Genomic DNA, 19,733 nt, shown 5'->3' on the forward strand with positions numbered 1-19,733 from the left:
TTACGGGTGAGCGCGGAGATGGGAGCGGTCCGGGAGGAGAAATGAGGATAAAGAGGCGGTAATAATTTGTGAAGCCCAGGAATCGCTGAATCGCCTTCAACCCCTCCGGTTGGGGCCATTTTAAGATGGCAGAAACCTTCTCGGGATCCATTTGAAGACCAGTCTCAGAGATAATATATCCCAGGAACGGAAGGGAAGTCTGCTCGAAGAGACATTTCTCAAATTTTGCGTAGACGCGATTCTGCCGGAGCCTTAGCAGAACCTGACGAACATCCCTCTGGTGTGTGGGCAGATCCGGAGAGAAGACCAAGATATCGTCCAGGTACACCACTACACAAGAATACAGGAGATCATGGAAGATGTCGTTAACCAGCTCCTGGAAGACGGCTGGGGCATTACAGAGACCAAAGGGCATCATGCGATATTCATAGTGGCTGTCCAGGGTGTTGAATGCCGTCTTCCGCTCGTCTCCCTGGCGGATCCGGACCAAATTGTACACCCCACGACGATCGAGCTTGGTGAAGATCTTCGCGCCTTTAAGGCGGTCGAACAGCGCCGAGATGAGAGGCAGGGGGTACTTATTCTTGATGGTGATCTGGTTAAGACCCCTGTAGTCGATACATGGATGTAGCGAGCTGTCCTTTCTTCTTAACGAAGAAGAATCCTACTCCAGCCGGGGAGGTAGATTTTTGGATGAATCCCCTAGCAAGATTCTCTTCTATGTACTCAGACATGGCCCGGGTCTCAGCCAGCAAAAAGGGGTAGGTGAAGCACCGGGTACCAGGTCGATTGGGCAATCATACGGCCTATGAGGTGGTAGTGTCTCAGCTTCCATTTTGTCGAAGACGTCCGCATAGGACCAGTAGGGTGCCGGCAGACCAGGTAGATTAGCTGGGGTAGACGGGGGTCGAGCAGGACGAACCGGAACCAGGCAGGACTCATGGCAATCCTGCCCCCAACAGAGCACCTCACCAGATCGCCAATTCAGGATGGGTTCATGTCTCTGTAACCAGGGTAGACCAAGCAAGAGGGAGTGAGAGAGACCGGACAGCACATGAAAGGAGATCCTCTCCGAGTGCGGCATTCCCACCTGAAGGGTTAAAGGCTCTGTGACAAGCGAGATGGTCTCCAGAAGAAGTCTCCCATCAACGGAAGCGATTGCCAATGGTTCAGCCAGACGTATGGTAGGAATCTGATACCACTCCACAAGGGCCTGAGAAATGAGATTCCCAGCGGCTCCGGAATCCAGGCGGGCGGTCTCAAAGAAACGGGTCTCACCACTGGAAATAGAAACAGATAGAGTCAAGGACGGAGAGGATTTACTCTTGCCTAGGATGACCTCTTCGAGCGGTCCTAGACACTGGAGTTTCCCAGCTTCACTGGGCAGGAACGGATCAGATGCTCCTTACTGCCACAGTAGAAGCAACTCCAGTCGGCTTGGCGCGTCTCCTGGCGCGACTTGACCATCTTAGTTTGGTCAATTTGTATGGGTTCAGGCGAGCGTGCCCGGGGAATTGCTGGTTGGGAGGCAGATTTTTGGATTACCGGAGCGAGATGCGGAAATCTTCTCTCCCGGGTAGTCTCCTTAGCTCGTTCCAAAAAACAGATGTCAATCCGGGTAACTAGTGACACCAGGTCATCCAGGGTGGAAGGGATGTCACGACCGGCTAGCTCATCCTTGATCTGTCTGGAAAGACCCTCCCAGAAGGTGGACACCAGGGCCTCATTGTTCCAGGCAAGCTCAGATGTGAGGGTACGGAACTGTATAGCATACTGGCCCATAGTGAGACTCCCTTGGTGGAGACAGAGCAATGAGGAGGCAGTAGAAGTCTTTCATCCAGGCTCAACAAAGACCTTCCGGAAGGCAGTGAGGAAAGCCAGAAGATCGGACACCAGGGGATCCCCTCTCTCACACAGAGGGTTTAGCCATGCCAATGCCTCCCCGGTGAGGTGAGACATGATGAACGCCACCTTGACCCAGTCGGAGGGAAACTGACGTGCCAGGAGTTCAAAGTGCAGCGTGCACTGATTTAGAAAACCCCGACATAAGATGGGGTCACCACCAAAACGTGGAGGCGCAGAGAGCCGGGGACCAGAGCTGGATGCCATGGCACTAGTAGGCTGAGGCGCCACCGGAGCAGGTGCCGATCGGCTCGAGACGGACACAGATGGGATGGGCAGCATGACAAGGTAGGAGTTGACAGACCGCAGGTAGGTCAGGATAGTTTCCTGTTGGGATCTCTGACGAGAAACCTCCTGGTACAGGTCAGAGAGCGAAGGAGACTGGGGGCCACCGGGTTCCATGGCCCGTGCAAACTGTTACGGATCCGGGTGGTGGAACCTCTGTGCTGCAGTGCAAGGAGGGACCAGAGGGGCGTGACTAAGTACCTACTCGGCCTGACCAAGGTCGCACGGAGGCTCAATCGACTCTGTGAACAAGAGAGGGACCGAGCAGGGGGACCAGGTGCCACTCTGGGACCGACCTTGTATGACAGCAGGTGATTCCCACGGGTCAGATGGCAGGAACTGACCGGTACAGCGGATGAGCACGGCAGGCAGGCTGACGGGTGGTCCGGGTAGACAAGCAGGCTGATTCGGCTGATAGCCAGACGGGTGTTCCGGGTAGGCAGGCTGCCGAGCACAACAGGTAACTGGCAAGTGCTTCTAGATAAGCAGGCTGGCAGGCACGGCAGGTAAGAATCAGGTGCTTCCAGGAAAGCCGGCTGGCGGACACGGCAGATAACAGGCAGGTGTTTCCAGGTAGGCAGGCTGGCGGGCACGGCAGGTAACAGGCAGGTGCTTCCAGATAAGCAGGCGGGCTGAGCCCATAGACAGACTGGCGGACTGGACTGTAGACAGACTGTCGAGCTGGATAGTAGTCAGACTGGCAGGCTGGACTGAAGATCAGACGGGCGGACAGGACTGACTTGCAGAGGGACCTGAGGGCTGAAGCAACAGTAAGAATCACAGAACAACAACCTTGCATGGGCACCTCCATATTGGAGGAGGTGCTTTAAATAGGGAAAATCCTCCGGCCATTGGCCGGGGACTTTTTAGGATGGCGCGCGCGGCCCCTTTAAGAGGGAGGGAGCGCGCGTGCCCTAAGCACAGTGCCCGGGAAGCTGCGTACACCAGCAGCAGCAGAAGGGCCGGAAGATGCTGGAACAGGAGCACGGCGATAAGGAGGACGGCGTCTCTGCCTGGCAGGGGGGGGAGACGCCGATGCTACAACATTACTACACAGCAACAAAACAGCAATACATGACAACTGAAAGAAGTGCAAGGCAGTCTGTAAATTCCTAAATCATGGGACATAACACTGCTCCTAGTTGCTAGTGCAGGAGCTTGGCCACTGGCAGCGCCGAGATCCTGCTGTGATTAGGCAGGAGGTGCTGTCAGATTGACCGACCAATCATAGCCCTCTGGATGCGGGGACAGATGGCATGGGTCCCCGCAACTTTTCCCATGCCGCTCAGCTGTCAGTGACAGCTGTCGGCACAGAACTGTCACTGCACATTTACATGCAGGGACAGTTCAGTCATGACAGGCATAGCATGATGGGCATAGCATGTCATGATGTGGGAACTGACACCTGCTCATGACGTGCTATATCCGTCATTGTTCGTAAAGGGGTTAAAATAGTTATAGCAGGTGGTGAACTTTGATTTTTGTCTTGTTGAATGATCTCTGGAACAGTCAGTTCATAGGTGAACATGGATGAAAAGTACCTGTTTAATATCTCAGCCTTTTCTTTGTCCTCTATAATTATCTTGTTATTATCATCTTTTAAGGGGCCGATACCTTTAATTTTTGGCAGTGATGTAATTATACATTTTTTGGGGTTCATTTTAATGTCACTGGTGATTTGTGTTTCAGTAGCTAACTTTGCTAGCTTAATTTCTTTTTTACAGTTCTTATTTAGATCCTTATACTCCTGAAATGCTATTTTCTGTATTCTCGGCCTCCTAGATTTTGAATACCCTAAACTTTCTACTGTCTTAGTTATCCATAATAGTTTATTTTTATTCCTGGACATTTTATTACCAGAGTAAATACGTTTTCTACAGGATTCTAGTATTATGTCCTTGAACATGCCTCATTTTATGATTGGTGTCCCCAGTTACCATGATATGGTTCCAGTCTACAAGACTAAGCTCTTCCCTTAATTTGTTGAAATCAGCTTTCCTAAAGTTCCAGGTTTTTGCATTTCTCCTGTGAAGTGTTTTATTGAATATTATATTGAAACTTACCATATTATGGTCACTGCTTCCCAAATGCTCCCGGACCAGTAGATATGAAATTATATCGGGTTTATTTGACAGGACCAGATCCAGCATATAATCTCCCCTGGTTGGTTCATCTCCCAGCTGAGAGAGATAATTGTCCTGAACTGTGGATAAGAACTTGTAGCTTTTAGCACAACTAGAAGATTCTATGTCCCATTGAATGTCCGGATAGTTAAAATCCCCCATAATAAGGACCCTATTATTATTTGCTGCCTTTTTAATTTGTTGCAGCATTTCATCCTCTACCTGTTCGGCTTGTGACAAACTCCAATTAGCAGCTTTCCGTCATTGCCATCCACATGTACATTTACTCATACTGACTCTACATTGTCGCAGCTTTCGCCATTGAGCACAGGTCTTAATTCGGATTAAATACACATCCCTTCACCTTTTTTGTCTTTCCTATCCTTTCTGAATGTAATCTAACCCTCTTTTGTTTGTCACCCAGTCCTGGCTTTCGTCCAGCCAGGTTTCCTTAATGTCCACCACATCATAATCCGTGGCTGAATTAAGAGTCTCCAATTCTATCATTTTGTTTGCAAGACTTCTTGCATTCACCAGTAGACATTCAATACTATTAGTTATTTATGAACTATTTTGTGTGGTATAACTACCTGGTTTAATGATATGCAATTAGCATTCAAAATTAAAAATGGCAAATTTTTCATCAAATGTCAGGTATTTTCACAAATTTATGCAAAACAAATCGACCTTAATTGACAGCTAACATAAAGTATAATGTGTCACGAAAAACAATCTCAGAATCACTGGGATATTTTGAAGCATTCCAGAGTTGTTGCCAAATAAAGTTGCACATTTCAGATTTGAAAAATGTAACTTGGTCATTAAACTCAATATTAGGTCTCTAAGGGGTAAATTCTCCTTGAATTTAACAAAAATTTGTATTATCTAAAATATGGAATTTTTCTGGCTCTAGTGAAGAGGCTGGGTGAAGGGGAAAAAAGAGGCACAGTGAACCGGATAACGAGCTGCAGCGGAGCAGATGAGCAGGGAGTATTCTTTTTTTTATATTCTTTATAAATTATGCTCTGCCTGGAGAGACCCCGGAACATTATAAGGAACAGTCAATTTGGATCAAATACTTTCCCTGCGAATCGAATTTCCCTGCAAAATCTGCATGATACGGAGGATCCACTGATCTAGACAGCAGTAAAGTAGTATGGCAATATATTTGTGATCAAGTGATTTCAGGATCTAATTTCCTACTGGAACTAAAAAATAAAATTGTGAAAACTAAGAAATTACAGAAATTTCAATCGCCCTGTTTCACCATTACATAAAAAAATCGTATGACTGCGTCCGTATCAGTCCAAAACAATAAAATGTCATATTATATATCCTGTTTGGTTAATGGCATAAAGAAGGATAATTGAAAATTCTAGGTCACTTGATTGCTCCCAAAATGGAAAAAAACACACCAAAATGGTAACAATAAAAACGACATCTAGTCCAGTAAAGACGTAGTCTCATACAGCTCCATGCACTGAAAAATATAAACTGTTACTTTCGGGAATTTCTCCTGTTTATTCCTTACTGCTAGGAATCGTGCACATTTTTTACATTTCAGCTATTTGTCCTTTGCAGGTTATTATAGGCAGCTGCACCTCCAGCTTTTATACATTAGGGCCCTATGTGTCAGCCTGAATCTACTTCACTTTACAATGTTTCTTAATGATATGCAAGAACTAAAGATTGTGCAAATATTTCATGTGTGTTTCAGGGTCCAAGTCTCAGAACAGCTTATGGAATAGCATTATTAGTGGGCTGAATCTGAAAGAAAAGCAGAAGCCGTCCATTGCCACCGACCCTCGCAGCCCTGAAGAGATTTTAGCAGATGAGCTGCCGCAGATTGACAGCCCAGATGCAATTCCGAAAGCATCGATCAGGTTTGCCGCATACCGCACTTGTGTATATTTGCTTGTTATGTAATTCTGCTGAGTACCATAAAATCTGTGCTGGATTTTACAAGAAATGTGAAGAGCAGTCATTATTCACGGTAGACATTTAGTGTTATTTTGATTTTGTGGTTGATGTTGCTTATAACAGTGTTTTACAGGTCAAGGAGCTGATATTAAATCAATTTTTTAAATTGAAAAAATTGCAATAATGTAGGGTTCAAAGAAGAACAAAATATTCAGAAACATTTATTTTCCATAATAGGATTGTTCATGCAATGACGCTTGTACAGACTTGATTCACTATTGTATTATTCCAGTCATCTGTAACTTGGATGAGCTAATCAAATAGCTACAATATATCTCCCATTAATGATACCTGCAGTGCTTAAACATTCAGCAAGTCCTTAATGCAGAAAGCTTGGGACCTCCTCAGATTTTCAGCAATGATTACAACATCTCATCATGAATATTAATTTCTACTCCTTTTTATCAGGTGCTGAGATATTCTTTGGTTCAGTCCTACAATGACACTTAGGCCTCATTACCTGGTACAGATCTGTAATACAGTGCCAATAGCCTACCAAAGTCTGTATTGTATCACTGTATGCCTCTTTTGTGTACAGAGGCACACTGAGGCATTTTTGTCATGATTTCCATGGAAATCTGTGAGTGAGAAATGAGGCCTGTCCCATCATCACATGTTGTATTGCAAAGATATTTTCTCCTAGAGGAATTACATTTAGGTTAAGTATGGCATCTTGTGGAGGCACCCTACAGTGGAGTGGGAAGACATAAAGGGCCTTTGTGTGGCAATGCTATGTGTTATATATATTTGGAACACAAGGTTCTTAAAGGCAATGCTAAGATTAAGAACCTTGTGTTCGAAACGCGTCAGTGTGCACACTTGATACGTAGCGCTTTTTATATGGAATGATTTTAAACCAATTCTTCAATAAATGTTGTTTTTAATCTATAAATATTTTTTTGGGGATCGATGGTGCTGGATTTCCTTTTTTGCTTTCCTGCCAGAAAGCTGGGTTTGCATCCTATGTCATGGGTGTTCCAGCAGGACAATGACCCCAAACATACTTCAAAAAGGACCCAGAAATGAATGGAAACAAAGCGCTGGAGAGCGCAATGGGTCCAGATCTAAATCCCATTGAACACCTGTGGAGAGATCTTAAAATTGCTGTTGGGAGGAGGCACCCATCAAATATGAGAGACCTGGAGCAGTGTGCTAAAGAAGAATGGTCCAAAATTCCAGTTGAGAGGTATAGGAAGCTTGTTGATGGTTATAGGAAGCGATTGATTACAGTTATTTATTCCAAAGGGTGTGGAACCAAATATTAAGATGAGGGTGCCAACAATTTTGTCAGGCCCATTTTTGTTTTTTTTGTGAAATTATGCCCAATTTGCCTTTTTTTCTGTTTTTTTTCTGTTCCAATACATACAAAGAAAATAAACCCGTGTATATCCCCCACATGTATATAATAATGCCCCCACTGATATGATATGCCGAGGTCAAGAATGTCCAATCCGGGCATGTCAAAGAAGATGGACAGTTGTCTGTCTGTTGGCAGCAGTCATCTGCTGACATGGTTAATTAACATATCAAGAGATAAGGACAGGCTGACCAAAGGATCAAAAAGATCCTATGTCCTGGCAGCAGCCGACACTGGCGGGGGTCTGGACATTCACAGCTATTATTTAATCACATCTCTGTGGACGAGTGGCACTTCAAAGCACCCTGCTGCTGTGCCTGGGTGCGAGCAGGTATGTGAGTGGAGATGTCATATCACTAGACGCTGGTACTCGTGCCCTGCAAGCACACATGCAGAGGGGTGGGAGCACGTCCCGCTGGGTTTAAATATCCGGGGGTGGTAGCGCTCAGGCTCTTCTCTCTTGAGCAGCCTCCCCTTTGTCCTGACTTGCACTGTTCCTCTGCCTCTTCCTCTTGCTTCCCAGCCATAGCCTTGCCATTAAGTGTCCCTTCTCCCTCTCTGTGCCCTCTCTCCCTCAAACAGCCTCTTCAGCCTCACCATCAGACCAGAATGCGGCAGCCTCTTGATCCCTCAGTTCTCCATACTGGGGTAAGTATCCTCCCAGTGACCCCTGTCCCCTGCATTTTTTAACTACTGTACCCATGTATTAACCCCTTAACCCTTTATATATCCTTAACCCCTTGATTTATTCATATATAGAAAATATACATATTTATATATATATATATATATATATATATATATATATATATATATATATATAGTACAGAACAAAAGTTTGGACACACCTTCTCATTTAAAGATTTTTCTGTATTTTCTTGACAATGAAAACTGTACATTCACACTGAAGGCATCAAAACTATGAATTAACACATGTGGAATTATATACTTAGCAAAAAAGTGTGAAACAACTGAAAATATGTCTTATATTCTAGGTTCTTCAAAGTAGCCACCTTTTGCTTTGATGACTGCTTTGCACACTCTTGGCATTCTCTTGATGAGCTTCAAGAGGTAGTCACCGGAAATGGTTTTCTCTTCACAGGTGTGCCCTGTCAGGTTTAATAAGTGGGATTTCTTGCCTTATAAATGTGGTTTATAGTGTGGGAAAATTCTCAGCGTTCAGCGCGTCAGCAGGAGAATTCTCCCACGCTGGGATGGCATTGAGATGACAGGCTGGATGGCAGCTGAGCGCTGCCATCCAGCATGCCATCCTTCATAGACACTGCAGGGCAGTGGGAAGAGCGAGGCTAAGTGCCAGAATTGGCGCATCCTATGGATGCGCCATTTCTGGGGCGGCTGACGGCTGGTGTTTCTAGCCTGGGAGGGGGCCAATATTCATGGCACCCTTCCTGGGCTATTAATATCAGCCCCCAGCTGTCTGCCTAGCCTTTGCTAGCTATTAAAATAGGGGGGACCCCATGTCATTTTTTGGGGGGGTCCCCCATTTTAATAGCTAGTAAAGGCTAGGCATTCAGCTGGGGGCTGATATTAGTAGCCTGGGAAGCTCCGTGGGTATTACTCCCTTCCCAGGCTTCAAACATCTGCCCCAGCCGTCTGCTTAACCTCCGCTAGAGACAAAAAATTATGGGGAACCCCACGCCAATTTTTTTTTTTTTAATAAATCCTTTATTTTAACACTAAATGACAAGTACAGTAATCAACACTATCACTGTACTTCTTATATATGTGTGATACTCTATTCTTTCTGTTATAAATTGTCGGGTACCGCTGCTGAATTGCCGGCCGGCTTTTTTAAAGAGACGGTGCATGAAAACACTATTATTTTTTTTAATAAATCCTTTAACACTAAATGACAAGTACAGTAAGCAACACTGTCACTGTACTTCTTATATATATGACTGACATGTTTCTATCTATCTAATCTATGTGTGATGCTCTATTCCTTCTTGTCTAAATTGTCGGGTACCGGTGTATGCCGCTGCTGAATTGCCGGCTTTTCATGTTTCACTGTGAGCACTGTTCCCATCGATTTGGGCAACCACTGTAATGACACAACCACCATGGCTGTGGCATTACAGTGAGTGGCAGACAATCCCTGCATGATTGGTGCTCTAAATAGCGCCAGACATGCAGGACACGCTTTTGGTGCACGAACAGCTATCGAACATAACCTCGAACAGCCAAATTTTTTTCAAATCGTTCACGTTCGTCGAACGACTCGAACACCGCCCAAAACAGCTTGAATTTGAGATTGGCGAACAGTTCTAGTCGAACACCGCTCATCTCTAGTCGACATGTTCAATGATGCTCCAGTGGGGCGTGACCTCGGCCTCCCTGGTTTCCTTGGCGATGTCTAGGAGACCTCTTGGATGCCGACCATACAGGAGCTCGAATGGAGAGAAGCCAGTGGAGGCTTGAGGAACTTCTCTGATGGAGAAGAGTAGAAATGGTAGTCTCAGTCTCGCCCATCCTTTTCAATGACCTTTCTGAGCATCACTTTTAAGATCTTGTTGAAGAGTTCCATCAGGCCGTTCGTCTGGGGATGGTAAACTGAGGTCCGTATCTGGGCAATCTGAAGGACTTTACATAGCTCCTTCATCACTTTGCTCATAAAGGGGGTTCCCTGGTCTGTCAAAATCTCTTTTGGCAGACCTGTCTGAGAAAAAATATGGACCAGCTCCAAGACTATACTTTTATTTGATGAGTTCCTTAGGGGTACCGCTTTGGGATACCGGGTGGCATAGTCCATGACCACCAGGATGTATTTGGTGGCCCCAGGCCAACTTAACGAAGGGACCCACGAGGTCCATGGAAATCCTCTCAAAGGGAACCTCTATCACAGGTAGTGGAACTAAGGGACTACGGAAGTGGGAGGAAGGCGTGGTTATCTGGCCGGTGGGGCAGGACCTACAATAGTTTAGGAACTCCCGGTAACATCCTGGCCAATAGAACCTCCTCATTATTCTCTCCTCGGTTTTCTCAACCCCCAGGTGTCCCCCCAGAACATGTGAATGGGCCATATCTAATACCCTCCGTCGGTATGGCCCTGGAACTAACAGCTGTTCCACTATCTCTTCACCTCTTAGTTTGGTCACCTGGTATAATAACTCCCCCTGAAATGCAAAGTGTGGGTACCTGGTGTCTGCCCCAGCTCTTGAGCAACACCATTACAAACAGCAACATTGTCCCACGCCCCCTTCAAGGTCAAGTCCCGAACTTGAGCAGACCCAAAGTTCCCCCTGGGCCCCTCTAACTCAGGGAGGTCAGCCTCCTCGATCACAGTCTCATCCTCGTCGCCGACAAGGACACACAATGGGAACTCATCCACTTCAGATTTCGATAGGGATATTTCCCTAGGGACCTGGCTTTTGTCCACGCGACTCAGCCCGGTTCCCTTCCCCCACAAAGTCCCAGAACAGAGAAAAATTGTGCCTCAATATGACAGTCTGTTTCCATTGTTACTCTGGACACCGGGTAGTTCTTGGTGTCCCCATGTATACAGCGTACGCCCACAGTTTTGGCAGGAATCAGCTGGTGGGGAAGGATGGCACTGAATAAGGTTACCAGACTCGCTGAGTCCAAGCAAAACCACCCCATTAATGGACATGGCACACGCCTGCGGCCCCTCACCAGGTTGACCATCCACGCTACATGCCGGATAAGCATAATAGGAGCAACGCCGGCCTAGGCTGCCATCCATTGGTTCAGGAGACATATGGCACCAGGCGGCTATGTGTCCAGGATTATGAAACCGTCAACATATCACATCCCTCACAACAGTCTTTTCCGAGCCCTCAGTGAGATTTAGACGACCACCGTTTGTGACTCTAGACCTCTTATGTGGTGAGCCCGCACCCCTTTGGGTAGTCCAGTATGGGGAGGTGACTATGTCCGGTTTCCTGAGGGATTTTTCAACGACATGGTACCTCTCTACCAGGCCCATGAGGTCGTCCGCGTTCAGAAGGTCGCCCTGGGCAACCCAGGTCTGCACTGGCCTGAGAAGGGAGTGGATGAATCTGTCCATCACCACATGCTCGACCATCTGGGCAGGAGTGGAAGACTCTGGCCGCAACCATTTTTGGACAATATGTAACAAGTCAAACGTCTGCGAGTGTGGGGGTTTGTCACCAGCATATGCCCAGTGGTGGACCCTTTGAGCTCTCACAGACATAGTCACTCCAGAGCATGCCAAAATGTCTGTCTTTAACTTGGGACACTCCTGTGCATCCTGTAGGGCCAGGTCATAGTAGGTCTTTTGGGGTTCACCCCTTAAATAAGGGGCCAGCACCTCCGCCCACTGCTCGGGCGGCAGCTTTTCCCGCTCTGCTACCCTTTCAAAAACAGTCAGAAATGCCTCAACATCATCCCCTTGGGTCATCTTTTGCATCGATCGCCTTACCGTCTTCCGGACGCAGAAGACATCACCTGGAGTTGGGGGAGGGGCGGTTTCTCTAGTGTGGATCTCCCCTGCCAGGAGATCCATCTGCTGTTGTTGTTTTTGGAGCTGTTGTATCAGGAGTTTATTTGTCTCCTGCTGCACTTGCTGTTGCTCCCAGTGCTGCTGTTGTAGGCTCTGCTGGCTCTGCAAGTATTGTTGGTGCTGCTGCTGCTGACTTTGAAGCAGGTGTTTAAGGAGTTCCTCCATGCTGCCAGACATCTCTGGCTGGCTGGCGTCCTTTTTCCAGGACATGCACCGATCTTTGTGGCAGGTACACGTGTGTCTTGGAATCTTGCCCACATTCTCCACCAACTGTGGTTTGACGACGTCCTGCAAGTACACCACGAGATGTCGAGGAGAGAGGACGTTGTCAGGAGGAGACCGGGGGCCGCCGGAGAGGTGAATATTAGGTTTTTTATTTCTTTTTACTTTTTAATTCTTTTTTTTTACTTTAGATGCAGCATTTGAAGTAGAAATTTCCTCTAAGTTGGTCACACAATATGAATCTATGCCAGTTTCATGGATTTTTATTGTGTGACCAACTTGTCAAGCCCTTTTCCAAGTGATGCTCAAAATCGCTTGGAAAAACCACCGTAAAAACGCTGAAAGAACAGATGTAAAATACACATGCGTTTTTTCTGCCAAGGAGATGCAGAAATGCTCAGGAAATTTCTGCTTCAAATCTGCATCGTGGGCACATAGCCTAAGAGGCAATTTCACTGTGTAGTGTTTCTTATTTCAGCAGCTTAATGAATTTATTGTTTACAGTAGAAAATAGTGTGCATCCTGAGGTGTGCTGAAGATACATGCATATGCACTTGGTCGTAAAAAAGAAAATACTTTGTGCATCCAATGTATGTCAATTGTCTCTAACGCTGGGCATCCCGCAATGCGGCTTCTGATCTGAGCATGTTCTGCACCTATTTTCACTGCAGGCTCCTTCATAAAATAAAAATGTTTTCCAAGCCTTTATGAAAGCTGACAGATAGATGCTCATGATGTGTTCTTTCCATCATTTTTCACTGGAGGATTTGCGTGAATTCTACGGCATAAGAGTTGATCTTTAATGAGAATAATAATAATCTTTATTATGAAGACTGCATGAAGCTAAATTACAGTGATCATAATTCATATATTAATATGGATATAAATGCATTTGTGCCTTTACTGGTTCCAGAAGTGGGATTATCTGGTGGTCAGGAAGTAGAAGCAGTTATTCCCATATCGGACATGTATGGCAGAGATGGGAATTTTTAGCTATGGATATTAACCAAATCACCCCCGGGCTATTTTCCGTTTTTATTTTCATTTTTCCTCCCTTTCTTCCAAGAGCCATAACTTTTTTATGTTTCAGTTAATACAGCAATATGAGGGCTTGTTTTTTGCAGTACGAGTTGTACTTTTGAATGACATAATTAATTTTATCATGTGATTAACTGGAAAGCAGGAAAACAATTCCAAGTGCATTGCAATTGTAAAAAAAGGGCAACTCTACAAAGTTTCTTTTTTTTATCATGTTCACTCTATGGTAAAACTGACCTGGCAATATAATTCTCCGGGTCAGTATGAGTATGCAGATACCAAACATGTATAGGGTTTTTTTTTATTTAAGTGTTGAAAAAAATTAGTAAATTTGTAAAAAAAAATAAATAAATAAAAATTTCACTTGTGTCACCATTTTCCGAGACCAATAACGATTTAATTTTTGGGGATAAGGGGCTGTAAAATAGCTTATTTTTTGCGCCCTGACCAGACATTTTTACTGATCCCATTTTAGGGTAGATACAATGTTTTGATTGCCTCTTATTGAATTTTATTCAATGTTGTGGCTGCTAAAAAGACCTAGAATCCTGTTATTTTGATTTTCTTTCTCATTAAACCGTTTACCCATTAATTTATTTCATATTTTGATAAATTGGACTTTTATGAATGCAGCAATACCAAACGTGTATTTTTTTAATAGTTTTACTTTTAATGTAGAAATATAAAGGTGATTTGAACTTTTGTGTTTTATTTTCTTCATATATTTAAAACTTTTTTTTCACTTATTACTGTATTTAATAGTCCCCTTAGGGGACCTGAAGCTACCATCATCTGATCAAAAGTGATATATATAGCAGTGCATAAGCGCTGCTAAGTGTAGTGAAAATTATGATCTCCTATGAACGCCAGCCACAACGCCAGCCAGAGATTGACAGCAGGATTTCATAGCTTAACAGCACGGGAGTAGCTCTTATCCACCTGCGACTGTTAGGGGCTCATGGTGGTTGATTAAATCAGCCGTCATGTTCGGGAAAAGGTGCATGCAAGCCCACATCAAAGGCAGGGATACTACTTTTGACATACAAGTATGTCAAAAATCGTGAAGGGAATTCAAAGCTGTTGAAAAAAAAATCATTTGATTTAATAAGTCAGTGAAGTAGTCCAAAAACAAGAAAAATAGTAATACTCTTATTAATCCTATGCTGCTACTTTGCTTATGCTTCTCTAGTTCTCTTCTGGTCTCTGTTCATTATGATTCATTGATCTTATGTTAATACGACATGTTACTGCTGCAGCCAATAGGTGGCTATAGTGGCATTGATATGTCACTGTAATGGAGCCCATTAAGCAAGGATACCATAAAAACAAGGAGCACCATAAAATCACAGAATGTTAGAGTTGGAAGGGACCTCCAGGGTCATCATGTCCAACCCCCTGCTCAATGCAGGATTCACTAAACCCTCTCAGACAGATGTCTGTCCAGCCTGTGTTTGAAGACTTCCATTGAAGGACAACTCACCACCTCTCGTGACCGCGTGTTCCACTCATCGATCACCCTCACGGTCAAATTTTTTTTCTAATATCTATTCTGTATCTTCTCCCTTTCAGTTTCATCCCATTGCTTCTCGTGTTTTCATGTGCAAATGAGAACAAGGATGATCCCTCTACAGTGTGAGAGCCCTTGAGATATTTGTAGACAGCTATTTAGTCTCCCCTTAGCCTTCTTTTTTGCAAGATAAACATTCCCAGATCCTTTAATCGTTCCTCATAGGACATTGTTTGCAGACCGATCACTATCCTGGTAGCTCTTCTCTGAACTTGCTTCAGCTTTTTTATGTCTTTTTTAAAATGTGGTGCCCAGAACTGGACACCGTATTCCAGATGAGGCCTGACCAAGGAGGAGTAGAAGGGGATAATTACTTCACGTGATCTAGGCTCTATGCTTCTCTTAATATTCCCCAGAACTATGTTTGTCTTTGTTGCTGCTGCAGCACACTGTTGACTCATGTGCAGTCTGTGATCTATTAGTATACCCAAGTCTTTTTCACATATGAGGTTGCTTAGTTCTATTCATCCCATTCTGTAGATGCACAGGAGCAGCAGGGAATTGGAAAGTTTTTTCTGAGAATCAGATGCTATTATTTAGTGATTGCCTCTAGCTCCTTACAGCTTTCTGTAAGTCTGTGCTTCACCCAACTCGTATTAGTATTCTACCTTGTATTAATACACGCTTTTTTTATTGTTGTCTCTTTGGTATCTTCTTTGTTGTCTCTTTGGTATCGACCTCTGAATTTTGAATTCTGTTCTCATAATCTCATCTTGATTTTTTGTTCCTGCTTGCTTTGTCAGTTCTACCCCAGTTCTGATTACACTATTGTAACTGCATTGCTGTAACACTTACGGAAGTCACTCTAGAACTCGTGATTTCAGGATCCGACCAGCTATAATCAAACTTTCTTGTTGGGGCCTTGTAAAAATGTTAGGATTCGTAAGGCCTTGCAGTTTAGTAAGTGCCAGATGGTAGCAATTCCAAGGTTCCACTTTTCAAGGTACGCCTACCTAATGAGCTGGTACCGACTTCAGTTGGCACCCTTTCATGCTCATTCTCAGAGTAAGGAGGGCTGCAGTAGAAACCATTATTAACATTTATCTTCTCACACAACTATCAGCTGTTTTTGGTGACGTCCTAGCATGGAGGCCTTTTTTAGGAAGAGCATGTTTAAGAATGGATAACAGTATGAGAACGGGTGGTTACGGTCCTACCATCCCTAAAAGATATGCTATATACAGGTTACTTTGCTATTGAGCACTGGGAGTTTATTGATAGTGATGAGTTACCATTTAATTGTTTAATCCAAGCTACTTTCAGGAAATTTTACATTACATCATTTATTTACAATGAAACATTATGGTTTATGGAAGAAACTAATATGACTAAAAAAGCTCACTTTCATAGCTATCATACACTATCATCCATATGCTTAGGCATGCCATTTTTAAAACCAAGTAATTAACAACTAGCAACAATGTATTTAATTATGCATTATGGGAATATGTGACCTAAGGCACACAGACTGATGATTGGCCAGATGAACATTTATAGGAACTCTTGTTTCTGATCATTGTCCTGTGTAAACAGGGCAATGGTCATCTGATTGCATCTTTTATGAGACTTAAAAATCATCTTTAGTTGGCATGTAAGCAAAAGATGTGCTGCCGAGAACACGCAAACTATGTGTACTTGTAGATGTTTGCTGCATGTAAATGGAGGTGTAATGTGTGTTGATCGTTCTGCTATGTCAGTGCTCTTTGCCGCCAAATCGTCTACATGTGTAAAGATTTGCATAATCAACATTCAGGCCTATTTATGGTTGTAAATGCGTCTGTATCTTGGTTTTATGTTGCATTGTACTTAGGGCATCCAAATGACATTAGTTCCCAGAATAAAGGCTTATGCCAGTCACTGAAAATGTAACAAGATCTAAATCTTTTCTTGCCAAATAAGGCTGTTGTAACTATGTTTCAAGACAAGTTTTATGAAACCTTGGCACAAAGTAAATAGATGTTCTGTTAGGCTCTTGTGTTATCTGATAGTACAGCACTATATAGTTTTGCCAGTCAAAAATGTCAGCATATAGGTATCCCACCTCTAAAATGTGTAATTGTTCTTTCTTAGACAAAAAATAGGACATGGTATGACTGTAAAATACTAATACTAATGTGCTCTAAGTAAGGGACAGAAGCAATGGCATAATATATTCACGCTAAAGACAGCTAAGGCTGTGTGCCCACGATGCATTTTTCAAGCGTTTACGCTGCGGAATTTCCGCAGCGTAAACGCTTGGGAAACGCTTGGTAAACCTTCCCCCATGGTCTCCAATGCAATTCCACACTTTCAATGCCCATGCTGCGGATTTATCCGCAGCGTTTATGCTGCACTCAAAAATCCGCAGCATGTCCATTAATTTTGCGGAAGCGCTGCATTTTCGCCGCCATTGACTTGCGCCAATTCCGCAAGACTGCATCTGTACTTGCGTAATTGGCACGTTCTAATGTGCGGATGGTACCCGGATGTGGAGGACAGGAGACTCTCCTCCACACCCAGGTACCATTAAAAGCTGTAAAAAAAAGAATAAAATAAAAAATAAAGATTATATTCACCTTCCGACGGCCCCTGGACTCCTTCCCTGTGCTGGCTGCCGACAGATCGCGCAGGACTGAAGGACCTGCGCTGACGTCACAGTCATGTTACGGCAGGTCTTTCAGTACAGCGTACTGCGATCTGCCGGCAGCCAGCACAGGAGCGCAGCAAGTCTCGGGGGCCATCAGAAGTTAAGTATAGGTTTATTTTTTTATTTTTAACCATTCTCTCGGGTCACACTATATAAATCCATGCCGTTTGCATGGATTTATATAGTGTGACCAAGTTGACAAGCACTTTCCAAGTGATGCTAAAATCGCTTGGAAAGCGCTTGACACCCGCATGCGGAAATGCATGTGAAGAACGCTTCACATCCGCTTCTCCCTGGCAGGAAAAACGCATGTACAATCCGCATGTACAATCCGCATGTACAATCCGCATGTACAATCCGCATGCGTTTTTTTCTGCCAGGGAGATGCAGAAACACTCAGGAAAAATCCACAGCATTTCTGCATTGTGGGCACATAGCCTTACCATGCAATATTCTTCATCCTTATTGTGTGTACATTACAATGATACATTACAATGATACAGTGGGGAAAATAAGTATTTGATACACAGCAGATTTTGCAAGTTTTCCCACCTGTACAGAGTGGAGAAGGCTGTAATTTTTATCGTAGGTACACTTCAATTGTGAGAGGCAGAATCTAAAAATAAAATCTAGAAAATAACATTGTATAATTTTTACATAATTAATTTACATTTTATTGCATGAAATAAGTATTTGATACAATAGGAAAACAAAACTTTTTGGCCCGCTCCTCCATACTGATCTTCTTCAGATCTTTCATTTTTCAGGGCTGTCACTGGGCTACATTGAGTCCAGCTCCCTCCAAAGATTTTCTATTGGGTTCAGGTCTGGAGACTGGCTAGGCCACTCCAGGACCTTGAAATGCTTCTTACAGAGCCACTCCTTAGTTGCCCTGGCTGTGTGCAGGAGGACCTCGTGTGTCCTGCAAAATTTTAATCCATGATGGCGTAATGTGTTACTAACAGTAATGTTTGAGACTGTGGTCCCAGCTCTCTTCAGGTCATTGACCAGGTCCTCCCGTGTAGCTCTGGGCTGATTCCTGACCTTTCTCAGAATCATCCTTACCCCACAAGGCGAGATCTTGCACCAACAGTTGTTGCCTTCTCACCAAGCTGCTTGCTTATTGTCCTTTAGCCCATCCAAGCCTATTTTGTCCCTGTTGTCCGGAGACAGCTCTTTGGTCTTGGCGATGGTGGAGAGGTTGGAGTGTGATTGATTGAGTGTGTGGACAGGTGTCTTTTATACAGGTAACGAGATCAAACAGGTGCAATTAAAACAGGTAATGAGTTCAGAGTAGGAGGGTTTCTTAAAGAAAACCTAAAAGGTCTGTGAGAGCTAGAATTCTTGCTGGTTGGTAGGTGATCAAATACTTATTTCATGCAATAAAATGCAATTTAATTATGTAAAAATCATACAATATGATCTTCTGCATTTTTTTTTAGATTCTGTTTCTCACAGTTGAAGTGTACCTATGATAAAAATTACAGACCTCTCCATTCTTTGTAGGTGGGAAAACTTGCAAAATCGGCAGTGTATCAAATACTTATTTTCCCCACTGTATACAGCCTCGCTCAACACATATCTTGTATTATTGTATTTCACCGGTACTCAGGAGCTACATCTATGCCAGATTCTGATACTCATGAACATATGTCATGGCCTAATTTGCACTCATAACCAGCTAACCTCTATTCACACTTGTGTATTTTTCTCTGTATTCATTTGTCATATGGTCACAAATGGACCTGATAATGGATCATACTGATTTAAAAGATATTTTAGTTTGCAGAAAAATGTTCTAAGGAGTAGCGTTTCTCCTTATGGAGAGTGACACACCAGCTCTGGCACATCAAGGTACGGAGACTTATTCGCCATGCAATGCTCCTCTGGGAAATTTAATATGCAAATTGCCTCTTCAGAGAAACGCTACCCCTTAGAACTCAGTCCAGAGCCTCTCATCTAGCCAAATCAGTTCTCATACTTTGCACTGACGAGGGCCAACAGCCCGAAACACCGTGTCAGCAAATTGAGATTCTGATTTGGCTTTTATCCTAAGTCATATTGCACGACTCGTTAAAGGGTTGATTGTGACTTGTAGGATTGCTACTTCCAATAGGTGGCGCTATAGAGTA

The 19,733-nt window shown here is 44.0% G+C and overlaps 1 protein-coding gene across 4 annotated transcripts in view; it reads left to right on the plus strand.

Moving 5' to 3' along the window:
* Nucleotides 1–19,733, plus strand: part of PDE1C (phosphodiesterase 1C) — a 1,470,255-nt gene that overhangs the window by 477,660 nt on the left and 972,862 nt on the right. For all 4 annotated transcript variants that reach the window (XM_073678287.1, XM_073678290.1, XM_073678289.1 and 1 more), the window contains exon 3: nt 6,028–6,193. In XM_073678287.1, the coding sequence (XP_073534388.1) occupies nt 6,028–6,193 (166 nt within the window). The remainder of the gene's footprint in view (nt 1–6,027; nt 6,194–19,733) is intronic.

Source organism: Phyllobates terribilis, unplaced genomic scaffold, assembly GCF_046119375.1.
Source record: "Phyllobates terribilis strain yellow unplaced genomic scaffold, ASM4611937v1 Scaffold_4__5_contigs__length_816908805, whole genome shotgun sequence".
In the NCBI taxonomy this organism is placed as follows: domain Eukaryota; kingdom Metazoa; phylum Chordata; class Amphibia; order Anura; family Dendrobatidae; genus Phyllobates; species Phyllobates terribilis.